General features: G+C 38.7%; 1 protein-coding gene across 1 annotated transcript in view; it reads right to left on the bottom strand.

The window, feature by feature from the left end:
* The window catches only part of mRpL20 (mitochondrial ribosomal protein L20), a 30,853-nt gene extending 17,475 nt beyond the window's left edge, over window positions 1-13,378 (bottom strand). Inside the window, exons 1-3 of the mRNA XM_067150062.2 lie at window positions 13,074-13,378; window positions 12,859-12,969; window positions 12,626-12,769 (exon numbers count right to left, since the gene is read on the bottom strand). Of these exons, the coding sequence (XP_067006163.2) occupies window positions 12,626-12,769; window positions 12,859-12,969; window positions 13,074-13,160 (342 nt within the window). The 5' untranslated portion in view covers window positions 13,161-13,378. The remainder of the gene's footprint in view (window positions 1-12,625; window positions 12,770-12,858; window positions 12,970-13,073) is intronic.
* Between the last annotated feature and the right edge of the window lie 646 nt (window positions 13,379-14,024).

Below are 14,024 nucleotides of genomic sequence, written 5' to 3'. Positions count from 1 at the left end.
TTTTGATTATTAACCTATCAATGTAGTTCTTCGTGTACCTATTACTTATTACATACTATTCTGTAAATACGATTGATTTCTTTCTGAAAATCGTACTTAGACGAGGGGTCAGAGGTAATAAAAAGACCTCTATTACAGACTCCCTACAACACCTCAAATTTTTTATTCAAGAATTAACTTCAACTTCGGTTTTTCTCAAGGAGTTTCCCCTGGTCACTGTATTTTAAATTTTAAAGTTCACTGTAATCTTAAGTTATTTAGAGTTTATATGGAACAACAATAGCAACATTTCCAGTATTTTGAAGAAAAGAAGACCACCTCTTATGATCACTCGTGTACACAGATTTTATTATGAATTTGAATATAGACTTATTGAGTGTTTTTTAATGTGAAGGAACATTTTTAATCTTACCATCACCTTAGTGCTTTTTTATATCTATATGTGCCAATTTTCATATCATACTATATGTTTTTAGCTGAAGATGTTCCAAACCAGAGGAACGAAAAGTGTACTAATCTTTTAACCAATCAACTAGACTTTAAGCTAAGAGTACGTCTGTAATCACATAAACTAGCTAATAAAAAAACAAAAAGTATTGGAAGGTGGGATTCTTCCTTTAACCTTAACTTTAGTTAAGTTTAATAACCGCAAATAATGTAAATAATAGCACCATTCAGTATTAATCAAATGAAGCTTGAGTAGGTGTATTTTTTTGCATTCACAAAGCGGACACAATACAACGTTGGTAGTCTAAAATGATTATAAATATATTTTGACAACAACAAAATGTACCGCAAGAACAAATAACCTCTTAGAACACATGACCGTATTTCAAACTATTCCCAGTACGAGAATACACAACTACGAAATCAATGTGGTTACTAAAAACTGAAAGAAAGAACAAAGAAATGTGTTTACTACTAACCACACTGAACAAATGTTCTACAAACAAATATTAATAATAAAAGATCTTGGGGTCTGGCAGTCCTTATATTCCCAGTATTCTCACTCAGATGTTCAAGATATCACCACATATACGTGTATATGGCAATGCAAAATGATGGTGAATAAACCATCCGATGACCTTTTACATAAATCCGATTATCGCAGATGAATATTATACTTGCTCATTCAGCAATACATGTGGCACAAATACCTGCCTCTCCTACATTAGCCTGTCACAACTAACCTTACTCAAGATATATTAGTAACAGATGATTCTACAAAATATATCATAATCCATCTCAACTTAACGAAGGCATGTTATGTCTCAAATTAAATATTCAGTAACCTCAAATCACCAAGTAACAACGCAAATTAATACCTCCGACTCCTCATAATCTCATTCTTGAAGATCTTTGGCATACATATATTGTAACCGTTCACGACATCGTCAGGAGCATGTCGTAACACCCCACAGACAGAATATGCCGTTTTCCGCGCGATTCTAGGACAAATAGTGTCCAAACCAGCACATTTTACCTGTCCCAGGACACAAGTGGCTCTCTGCTGGCTAGCGAGACTGAGGTCTCAGTGTGCGTAATTAGACAAAGGAGGGATTCTTGCGCCCGCTTGTACTTGAAAAACACTCTCTTTCTGTGGAACAGAGAACAGGCTAGGCACGTGGCACGTGACCAAAGATCAAGGTCACCAGGAGGGACTTAAGAAGTCATCTCAACACACGAAACAGTATATCTCTGTAAGTTTCCCTGCAGATCCACTGATACCAACATACAGTCTTCAGTTGTTTTTAATAATAATAATAATAATAATAATAATAATAATAATAATAATAATAATAATAATAATAATAATAACCAAAGTTCTAAAATACGTGATGGATATTTATGAGTCAGGATTCATATGAATCAGGGAATTTTATGCTGAATTATAATGCCAAGATGTATCTTTCATAATTAATATAACACTAACTACGCAGTGTACGAGGGTGCAGCCAAATTGGAAACCGATGCTGAGTTCTGACAGCGAGAGGGAAGTCTAGGATCCCCCACGGCTTAGCACCACCCACTGGAAAATATCTGATGACGCTTTGGAGATAGTAGACAAACCTACGATGCGATCAGATTGAAAATCGATCAGTAAAAAGAAGAATATTAAAACTTTAATTTGATACCTCAACCAATGCCGAGAACCCCTTATTAGCGGACCGATGTTTGGCAAATAGGCGTGGCCCGCCCCTGCTCCATGCTGCTCCATCTATAAAAAGACAAGAGCTTTGAGGCTGGTTATGGCATTCTTTCTTATTCTTTCGCAGTCGTAGATAGTCTCTCATAGTCGTGATTCGGTCTTTATATAGTGTGCAGTTGTGACTCAGTAATTAGTTGTGATTTGTTGTGAAATCAGTCATACTCTCAGTGAATTGATCATAATATGCAGTGTGCATATAATTTACTGCTAGTGAATTTATAAATATGGTAGTTACATTGATCTGTGCAGATTACGTATCGAAACGTCACACAGCTGTGAATTTAGTTACTCTTGTGAAGTGTAATGCTATGTACGAAAGCACATAAATGATTGATGTGAGTGCGGTTTGATTGTATTATAATACACACTTAATGTAACTGAGTGCATAGGTCGAATAAAGAGATGAAAGTGATACAGGAGAATTCTAACTTTGTGACAGCATATTCAGAGAGTAAACTTGATGAAAGAATGAGCAGCTTATTTACCTTATCAATAGAGCGGGCAGTGTCTGCTCTCTACCCTCAAATGCAGTGAGTGGCCTGTCTTACCATTAGCCAATGCCGTGATTTAGGCGGATTAAAACCACTAACACATAAAGTGTTGATATAATTAACATAATGTATCCCATGACTGTGACCAGACGAACGCGTGTAGCTTCAGGGCCTGGATACCTGTGAATAATTGAGATAAGCAAATGAGAGAGGTCGGTAACGGGCTACAGGACAATACCGTTTACTGGACTAGTGTACTCGAGTCCATGGGTAGCTCTAGTCGCAACGAGTTATAATGTGTAACATAAATTAACTCATTTATGACAAATCAGTTTCCTCATTTGCATAGTTGAACCAGCAAGATCGTCGGACATGAAAGGAGCCTTCGAGCAGTTTGCCTTGTGTTCATCTCTACGCAGCAGAGAACTTCCAGATTTCCAACACGGAACGAGGATCCAATCAACATGTAGGTGATCCACCAGCGGGTGAACCTAGGACTCCACACCATTGAAACCATCACGATGTCAGCCTAAACCCATCGTTGTACCTGCCTGATGACAGCTGGTCGCAATGCTGAAGTGATATGAGTACATTTCAAATTTTTTGCATGAAAGTTGTGATCACAGATATAACTGTAAATAATTAACTTTGCATGTAAATACTTCAGAATCCAGATAATTGTTACACTGTTTCGAAGGGATGGTAATATTTTTATTTATTGTATTTTTATAGAGAAATTTTCTTCATGGTTTGGATAACGGTTTATTTCATTCATGATTAGGAAAATATAGTGCATGACGTATTCATAAGACCTTAGCATTAATTACGTGTGAAATGCAGTAACGTAAAGGGGTTAATTATTCATTAGAATGTTTCCAGCCATCATCAATTTATAATAAGTCAATATGAGTCGTCAAAAAGTTCTCATGTTAGTTATTTTGTACTTCACACATAATGTAGAAAATCCCTCCAACCTTTAATTTTAAGACTGCTGAACCAATGATGGAGATATGGCAGCGGGGTGTGAATCGTGTGTTATTTAGATCGCAAGTGTTATAGTGAATTTTAGTCCCGAAGGGTAGAATCTTCTTTATAGGCGTGCACGTGTTTGAGATGTTGAGAAGGAGAGCGGAGCTTATCTTGCAGGTTATTTTCCTGAATGTTGAGAATGTAGATGAAAATGTGAATGTCCCCAAATTATTGTGTGTTAAGTGGGATGTGGAATGCCCCACCAGGAAAATTATATTGAGGCTAGATAAGGCCCAGAATATGATATTGATCCTGATAGCATCCGGTGAATTAAAGAAGCGAAATAATTTTCAGTGAGAATAATAATAATAATAATAATAATAATAATAATAATAATAATAATAATAATAATAATAATAATAATAATAGGAGTGGGGACTGCTCCGTTATGCTTTACTACTTCTCAGGACTATATGCAGGCTGTTCACTCTGCCTTTCTACGATATAACGATCACATGCAACAATTCAGTTCATTAAAGATTGTGTTTTAAAAGTATAACTAAGCACATGTCAAAAATCTATGTGAAAGATATGCCATGAAATTTACACATACGAGTATATATATAAATATGATGAGCGAGTTAATGTCTTTCAGTTTATTCCTTAGTTGCATTTTTCACTGCATAACTTATAATATCGAAAGGGCGGCCCCTTTCGGACTATTTAATACTCGAAGACACTCGTTATTTAACACACTATAACACTTTAAACAAATATAATTAAATAAGGGCATATCTCGCAACGGTTCATTATCTTTACATCATGAATTTATACATTCCAAATTATGAGTTATGATGCCGTAATTTCAAATTGATTGAGGTGTATAACAAAGCTATCCTGAGTGCATTTCAAGACATATGAAAGTCATATCACAGCATTACCTTAGCAAACCTGTCTGACTATTTTATGAAGTATTAAATCATACATGACGCTTGTTTCATCGGGATATCACTAAGCACTATATGACAAGACATTATTTCAAAGCAATGTTGCTTCCTGTAAAAACAACACATATAGCAAAACAACCAACACAATATACGACATAAATATTAACACTCTCTGAAAGAAAATACATGGAACAATACACTTCATATTTACAAGACGAATAATATGGCATAGTCCATTTATGGTCACCGACAATGAGCATAGCCCTCACTGCCGCCTGGGAGTAAACCCATGCTCCTCTGACATGCGGGGTGTATTACCTGCAATTCCCTATAGTGATTTAATTAAATACAAACAAGAATTGGGAGAAATTCTCTCATCTAATGAAATCTGGAGTTAAGAAAAAATGGCTACTCGCTCAATAACATCCGACGAGTCCTTAAAATATCAGAAGAGAACAAAGAAAAGGCCGCCGCAGAAGAAAACAATGGGAAAGAAGAAATGACCCACCAGAAAACAGCGATACTGCCATACATTAAAAACACTACAGACAGGATCGGCAAGATACTGGACAAATACAACATAAAAACCATCTATAAACCTCACCGTAAGCTAGCCCGTTATCTACCACCAGTAAAAGACACAATAGAATTACAGGCCCCTGGAGTGTATCACATTGAATGTAGCTGCGGAGCTTGTTATGTAGGTGAGACAAAATGTCTGATCTCCACCCGCCTTAAAGAACATATCCGTCACACCAAGAACCAAAACACAGATATTTCAGCAGTAGCCAAGTATTCCTATGAAACTAGGCACGGAATATCATTTGACAAGACCAAGATCCTAGCAGCTATCCCTTGGAATCTGGAAAGGAAAATCCGCGAGGCTATCAAAATCAAGAAACATCCGAACAACATAAATTTAGAAGAAGGATATAAAATCAGTAATTCTTGGATGCCTATCATTCATAGTTTAAGACATACAGACCAAAACATAAACACACGGGCTGCAACCCCATTACATAACAGCGCGGGCAAGTCCCCACTACCTGGCTGTGACGCATACTTTCCAGAATTCTCGCGAGACAGCCAGGGCTTACGTCAGCCAGAAAGGCTAGGATATAAAAGGCCAAGATCAAGGCCACTCTAGTAGTGTAATTTCTGCCTGGGAGACTGATTACCTCGGATCGAGTAGGGGTATTTCAGTCGCCTTGACAAAGAATATTGCAATGTATTCGAAACGTCGGCAAACTGTACGTGATGTGCGTACAACACGGTTCAACCCAGAAATTAAATTAAATAATACTTGAATTTTCCTTGTCTAGCTTCCTTATCACATTGGTTTGTAATACTCCTGATCACTTCTCTAGCTTCACTTCAGATTCTCCCCTTCTTGCGTACGACAGACATTACGCTGTCTTTACAAAACAGTTACACACAGAAATAACAAGAGAAATTAAGAGCAACAACAATAACAAGAGATAATTGGCAAACAACTGAGAAAGGAACACAAACGAACGCAGAACAACACAACAGCAATAAATGCAGACACAGCTGGATTACAACTAACAAGATCGAAGAGCTGCCAGTAGAAGATAATATAAATATAATATAAATATAAATAATATAAAGTCGCCTGGGTAGTAGCGGAGTTGCTATGGTAATCATTGCTCTGCTGGTGAAAACCCCTTCACCCCGTGCCTCAGCGGGCATGTGCATTCTTCTGATCTCCAAACAATACACACTCCAGTACTTCGCAGAGCTTCACACAGCCCAGCTGACGCAAGTGTGACAAACTGATATAACTTGAAAACAATATTCTCTCCCCCATGGGTAAATAATGCAAGTATCGAGCTCAAATTATTATTATTATTATTATTATTATTATTATTATTATTATTATTATTATTATGCCTTGTGATGTTCATCCACTTATTGGTATCATTATTAGTTTATGATCGCATTATTTGTGAGGTTATGTCATGAAACATTTGTTGTATATAGATATTTATATGAATTTAGTTAATGTAAGAACCTGCATATAATTTATTATTACCTGTATTAATGATTTGTAATCCACTATAGAATTGTGAAACACACTGTAACATCCAGAATGGTACTGGGTAGACACGAACTCAGTAGAATACTCTATACACTCTAGAATTTATGAGAAAATGTATCTTTCTAGAAGCCTGGCCAGCTGAAATGAGGTTCCTGAGGAGCATACAGGGAAAGACAAGAAGAGATAGAATACAAAATGAGGAAATAAGGAGAAGCGTGGGAGTGTGTAAACTTCAAGAAGAGATTGATACAGCAAAGCTAAAATGGTTTGGACACACGATGAGAATGCCACGAGAGAGAATACCAAAGAGAACATTCATGGAGTAAGAGTCATGGTTTCACAGGAGTTGTTCTGACCAGACGTGCGTCGTGCTAACGGGTGTTTGAAGTATGTGAATTGGCTTAGTAAAGTTGGTAGTTGACATGCAGTGGTTGCAGTCTCCATGTTGAAGTGATAGGCAGCTGTTAAAATGGCGGGTTTGTTGATGTTCTCGGAGTGAAGTGTTTAGTTTGTGATACAGTGATTAAGGTTATGTACATGGATACAGAAACTGGAAAGAGGCCTAGGGGACATCCTAGAATGAGATGGAGGAGCTCTGTTGTGGACTGTATTGCAAATAGAGGAGTCGATAGCAATTAAGTACTAGAAGAGGAATGGTGGAAAGATCAAGTAAGATGGAGGGCTTTGGTACACTACCGTACCCAGAGAGAATCTGGAAAAGGAAATAGATGAAGAAGAAATTAAAGATTTTAAGATTCTGGAGGGGTACTGAATTTTGGTGGAAGCATAATAAATTCCTTTCAAGGTTATTGTATGGAGGGGATTTGACGATCACTTGACACAGTCAAATCATGTATACAAGCATACAAGTGTGTATGGAATCACTTTTCAGCCAGCGGACACCTATGTCTGAGGAGCCAAGCAGGAACATTCAAAAAGGACACTAGTGTCTACTGTAGTACTCAACGGGTAAAGTTAATCCTAACTGGACTGAACATGTACTGGACCGAAGTTGTGACCTAAGTTTATCCTGACTAGCTTTAAGTTCATCCTGACCGGACTGATGTCATGAAGACATTGCACAAAGCTTGTCTACGGTCTGGACACTAGAATCCATCTCATCAATTTTTTCTTCAAGTCCAAGTACTGAAATATGCTACCAATTAAATCCTCCTCCTGACACCAGTTGTCACATGTTATTAGGGTCCTTAAAACTTAACTCACTACACATAGAGGAAGCGTGTTTTAATATGCACTAAATTAATAATAATAATAATAATAATAATAATACAAATTTTAAGTTCCACTAACTATATTTACGAATTTTACACGTGCTGAGTGCTGGAATTTTGTCCGACAGCAGTTCTTCTCTAAAATCTACTGATATGAGGCTGATATATTTAAGCACCTTCAAATTCCACTGGACTGAACCTGCCAACTTGAACTCAGAAGGGCAGCACTCTACTGTCTAAGCTACTCAGACCAACATAAAATAAGACAGTACATTTCAAAAAGTCACTTTCAAAAAACAATAATCTTTTCTTGTTTACCCATCTGTACCGATTTTTAGTTGCTTCTCAAAATTAAAGGGGAAAAAATAAAAGGGATCAGTTTTATGGGAACCCTAAGCACTGAGTTCTATGTTGCATGTGCCATGGAAAAATCTCAACTTACTTTTCTTACAATGTTGAAATACGATAACTCTGTAAATTAAAAAAAAAAAAAATCATTGTAATGCCTACTAAGGCACTATGAGCATTAAACCATTATCATATCACACTGCTCATTTTATACAATGGTGTTCATCCACTTAGTGGAGATTCAAGTGCTGTTAACATGAGCGTAAGCCTTTGCTTTCATTTATGGTACTATAATTCTGCTTTATTTCTATTAAGCAAAAATGGGTAAAACTTCTGTACCCTGTGTGCAAAAGTGTTGTTAGAGATCCAACATGGCGCGGCTCGGGCGACGTCACATAACACTTGGCAGGCTTGCCCACTAATGCATTCTTAGTGACAAGACCATTGGGCTGGATTGGTTAGGTCTGGAGAGTGACAAGACCATTGGGCTGGATACGTCAGGTCCGGGGAATGACAAAACTATTGGTCTGGATTGGTTAGGTCCGGCTAGTGACTAGATCATTGGCCTGGGGGCAAGCAAAAGGGCTTATGCCGCCAGGTTAGAGCCGCGAAGCAGCTCTTAGGCCTCTAGTATCCCACGTGACACCACCATTGGTTTGCATAGGTTAGGGTAGGTTAGTGACAAAAGAGTTGGTCTGGATAGGTTAGTGACAAAACCATTGGACTGGATAGGTTAGTGCCAAAACCATTGGACTGGGTATGGTTCTCTTACTTTTAGCAAATATGGCAGCCCTCTACTGGCACACGATGCGAGCTCTGTCTGAGACAATACCAAGCTTGTCACGCAAATAGGAACACATCACATGGTCGCATTCAGCTGATTTACACAGTCTTGGTTTTAATTCTGTTATATAAGTAAGAATACTTCTTGGGGCGGGATGGTGGGTTTCTAGTAAGCGTAAAGGAAGAATCTCTCCTTTCTGTTACTTAAGGTATCATTGCACATCATTTTTATATGATTTTTATCACCCCTAACTTTGCACACTGGGTACGGAAGCAGCACCAAAAAATGTATCTCTTTTACAAGATTTCTCACTGGCCAAGCTGTATGCAATACTGGATATAGGCCTACCAGCAGTGGATGGCAGGAAGGTGTTAAAATGATGCAGCACCCATACTTCCTTTCCAGAAGCATAAGTTTCACAAGGGGTATTATAAGGCATTTACTTTCCTGTCTTGGCTGAGTAGCTCAGACAGTAGAGTGCAGGACTTCTGAACCCAACTTGGCAGCTTCAATCCTGGCTTAGTAAGGTGGTATTTGAAGGTGCTCAAATACATCAGCCTAGTGTCAGTAATTTACTGGGATGTAAAATCAATATTATTATTATTACTTTGCTGACTGCATCCAGTGCTAGAGTACGACACTAGGGATAGGTGCCACACTCCCTTTGAGAGACTCTTTACTACTGCCGAAGGAAAAAATTTGCCATATCAAACCAACAACCAACAGTTGGTAGTGCTATTCTACTTACCTCAGCACTACTGGTGGAAACCTAAGTATTAAACAGAGGACAGTAACTTCCCGTGCGCCACATAGTGGTGCCAATATAAATGGTCCGTTAATGGACATTATCATTTTCCAGCTAACTCATTCCTGGTTGCCAGTGTTTCATCCCAGTGTGCTAAGTTGGGCTCATCAGTTGGTAAATAACACACCCACCAAAACGCATGGCTAGTGCATACCGTGGAAGCCACTGTGTAGGCTACTTAGAGTCACTGGCAGTGCCAATGCACTATGAGGGACTTTGTCTCATTACCAAAAATTGATGCCTACCTGGCCATCAGATGATACAGATGTTGATTCCCATAGAGAACCTGAAATATTTGTCCCAAATGAGTAAATTTATAATACCAATATAAATGGCCCGTTATTGGACATTAGAAATTTTCCAGCCAACTCATTCCTGGTTGCCAGCATTTTGCCCCAGTGTGCTAAGTTGGGCTCATGAGTTGGTAAATAGCACACCCATCAAGATGCATGGCTAGTGCATACCGTGGAGGCCACTGTGTAGGGTACTTGGAGCCACTGGCAGTGCCAATGCAATATGAGCGACTTTGTTTCATTATCACGGTATGCACTAGTCATGCGTCTTGGTGGGTGTGCTATTTACCAACTGATGAGCCCAACTTAGCACACTAGGGCAAAACGCTGGCAACCAGGAATGAGTTAGCTGGAAAATGTATAATGTCCAATAATGGACCATTTATATTGGTATTATAAATTTACTCATTCACGACAAATATTTCAGGTTCCCTATGGGAACCAACATCTACATCACATAGTGGTGCGTCATATTACTAACAATGCGAGGCGGACTCTATAGTTTTGCCTTTCTTAGATCTGACGTACTATGTTCTTCTGATCATCTGAATGAGGGAATTTTACCTTCCACAGCCCAGAGTTTATAACATTAAGCAAAAATAATGCAAGGAATAAGGAATGTTGTAGTTGCGTACAAACACAAGTTGGCAGGACAAGTTGGTTCAAAATAACTAGTGGGCTGAGACAGGGAAGTGTTCTGTCACCAATCCTGTTTACAATAATAATGGATGACATCATGAGAACAGCAAAAGCAGCATATGGAGGAAGAGAAATGAACATGATGTTATTTGCAGATGATATTGTGATTTGGGGAGAAGACGACAGGAAGGTTCAAGAACAGTTGAATGTGGTGAATGGGAAGATTGAAGAATGTGGATTGAAAATAAGTGTAGAAAAGAGTAAAACTCTTGTTATGACTGGAGGGGAGAAAGAAGGGAAAGGTCAGATTAGACTTACAGACAAGCCCCTGGAAGTAGTGGAAACGTTTAAATACCTGGGGAGTGAATTAATGGAGAATGCTCGACTGGATGCTGAGATTAGTAAAAGGATTCAAGCTGGAAGTTGTTTCTGTCATAGTGTAAGAAACATGTTATGGGACAAAGATGTGCCAACGGAAGCAAAGGATACTATGTTCAAGATGTATTACGTACCCATAACAACTTACGGAGCAGAAACTTGGACAATGACAAAGAAGGACGAAAGTCGAATACAGGCAGCCGAAATGAAGTTCTTGAGGAGTATGATACAGAAGAGTAGAAGAGACAAAATAAGGAATGAGAAAATCTGGGAAGAAATTGGAGTGGAAAAAATGAATGATAGAATAGAGAAGAGCCGACTAAGATTGTTTGGGCACATAAAGCGAATGAGCGACGAAAGAATGCCAAAAAAGGTGATGGAAATGCAAATCCAAGGAAGGAGAGGCCGTGGACGACCACAATTGAGATGGAAGAATACCATCCAACGCAGCATTATAGAAAGAAACCTGGACTGGGACACAGAGTTGGAGGAGGAGTGGTGGAAAGACCGAAGAAAGTGGAGAGGAACCATATTTGACCCTACCCGGCTACAGCTGGATAAAGGGAAATGATGATGATGATGATGATGATGAATTCAAATCTTACCTGGAATTCCTTTTAGAGGAGAAATGTGTTCATTGCAATGTCTAGGAACCCACCATCCGGCCCCCAGAGTACATTTACTTTCATAACCTAATAACGAGCAGCACCTGCCATCAGCCATGGCTAAAGTAGCTACTTGCATTCTCTTGATCAACGTGAACAGAATGCGACATCATTGCCATCAATGCTGATAAATACACTGCATTACCAACACTGGCTGAATAAAAGCACAAACAAAAAACATCATGTAAAAGAAAAAATATGAAATACACAACAGCAGTAATTTAATTTAATACCGTACTTATGTTAATGTAGAGGCAGATACAGATCAATTGTGTTTCCACACAAAACTAGAGGCCTCGGGCCGCTTTGCAGCTTCTAACCGCCCAGAACAATGGTCTTGTCCAGATCCTATCCTAACCATCCGCACGGCAAGAACCAGTCCAGACCAATGGTCTCGTCCAGGTCCTATCCAACTGTCCGCACGGCAAGAACCAGTCCAGACCAATCTTGTTTCCACACAAAAGAAGAGGTCTAGGGCCACTTCGCAGCTTCAAACCGTCCAGACCAAGGGTCTTGTCCAGGTCCTATCCTAACCATACGCACGGCAAGAACCAGTCCAGATCCTATGCTAAAGTCCACAGGGCAAGAACCAGTCGACCAACTGTGTAACAATAATCACCACCACCAGCTATCGAAGGCACCACTCACTCATTAGTTCCTAAGTACAGACGTTGGCAGCACTGAGCAATGCTTGACAACATCCTTCCCGAGCGTGTAAACAAAAGACAGTCGTTCCGCTCACAGATGAATGTAGCGAGTACTGGGCTGCGGAAGGTAAAATTATAATGATTATAATAAATTCATACCTTGAAAGAGCGTGGCTCCCAGATAGAAAGATCAGATAGAGTCCTCCTGTTTAACAGAATATTACTCCTGACAAGACTTTCGTGCATTAAATTGTATCTGAAGTTGTGTTGTTCACATGCAGCATTCAGTCTTGCAACCCATAACTGAAATACAAAATTAAGATATATAAATGGATATGTATTCTATTCAGAAGCACATTTCCAAGAAATCAAATTATAACAAGTCACCATACATTCTTCATATCTTCCTTCTTCAGTTTTCTCCCCTTAGTAGCATAAACCAATGCCCTGTGGACATATCTTACTGCAATGGAATAGCAGTTCCTCCTCCTCCCAATGAAATGCTAAAAAGTGAACAAAGATTCTATTATAATACGTACAAACAAATCTTGCAAGAAGGTTTACAACATAAATACAACAAGCTACTTCAAGTGAGACTGTCTACTACCGCTGCTAGCTTGAATATCTTCCTCTTTCTCCAAAATTCATCTGGGCCTCGACTTCTAATGAGAGAAATCGGTGATAAAATTACCATATTCACAACAGTGTACTACAGACGGTAGTTATACACCGACCCCTTTCCCTGGTTGAGCTTATGTCTTATGTTCAGGTCCACGATTCAGATTCCCTGTACGACGAAAATTCGCTTAAATTCTAGGTTTTTTTATTGTTTCTTTTGATCGCAGCACTGAAGTACTGGACGCACGGCACGCACTGTCTTAGAAAATACAGTATTATTTCATTCATTCTTCTTCTTCTTCTTGAAAGGTGTGGTTGGACTCATGTGTTATCGTCCAGTCACGATATTTCATTCATTCATTCATTCTATTCTATCCTCTTTGGTATTCTTCTTCTTTTTTTTTGGAAGAGGTAGGTTCGGATTCAGACCACTATTTCCCAGTCACAAGTCCTAGTATTTCTTCTTCTTCTTCCTCCCCAATTCTTCTACTGCTGCTTCAACCTTATGGGCTCTTTATACTTTCTACCCAGTCGCTATACAATTAATATTGAGAAACACGCGAGAAATTATACGATGCCATAAAGTCTCACATGTGATAAAGCTGATACTCACGTAAAAAGCAGAAAAACTATTATGTAATTAGCAGTATTACAATGCGATACAGAAGTCACTTAGAGCATCAATCAGTCACTACTGATCTGCATTTAGGACACTCGCCCAGGTGGCAAATTCACTTTCTGTTGTTTTCCTAGCCTTTTCTTAAATGATTGCAAAGAAATTGGAAATTTATTGACATCTCCCTCGGTAAGTTATTCCAATCCCTAAATCCACTCCCTATAAACGAATATTTTCCCCAAATGTCCTCTTGAATTCTTGAGGTCTCACCAGAGACAAATATGCTTTCTCCTTTACATCCTTACTACAATCCCTAAATACTCT

This window comes from Anabrus simplex, chromosome 6 (genome assembly GCF_040414725.1).
Source record: "Anabrus simplex isolate iqAnaSimp1 chromosome 6, ASM4041472v1, whole genome shotgun sequence".
In the NCBI taxonomy this organism is placed as follows: Eukaryota; Metazoa; Arthropoda; class Insecta; order Orthoptera; family Tettigoniidae; genus Anabrus; species Anabrus simplex.
The sequence above is the reverse complement of the archived record's forward strand: the minus strand, read 5'-3'. Positions and strand labels throughout refer to the sequence as shown.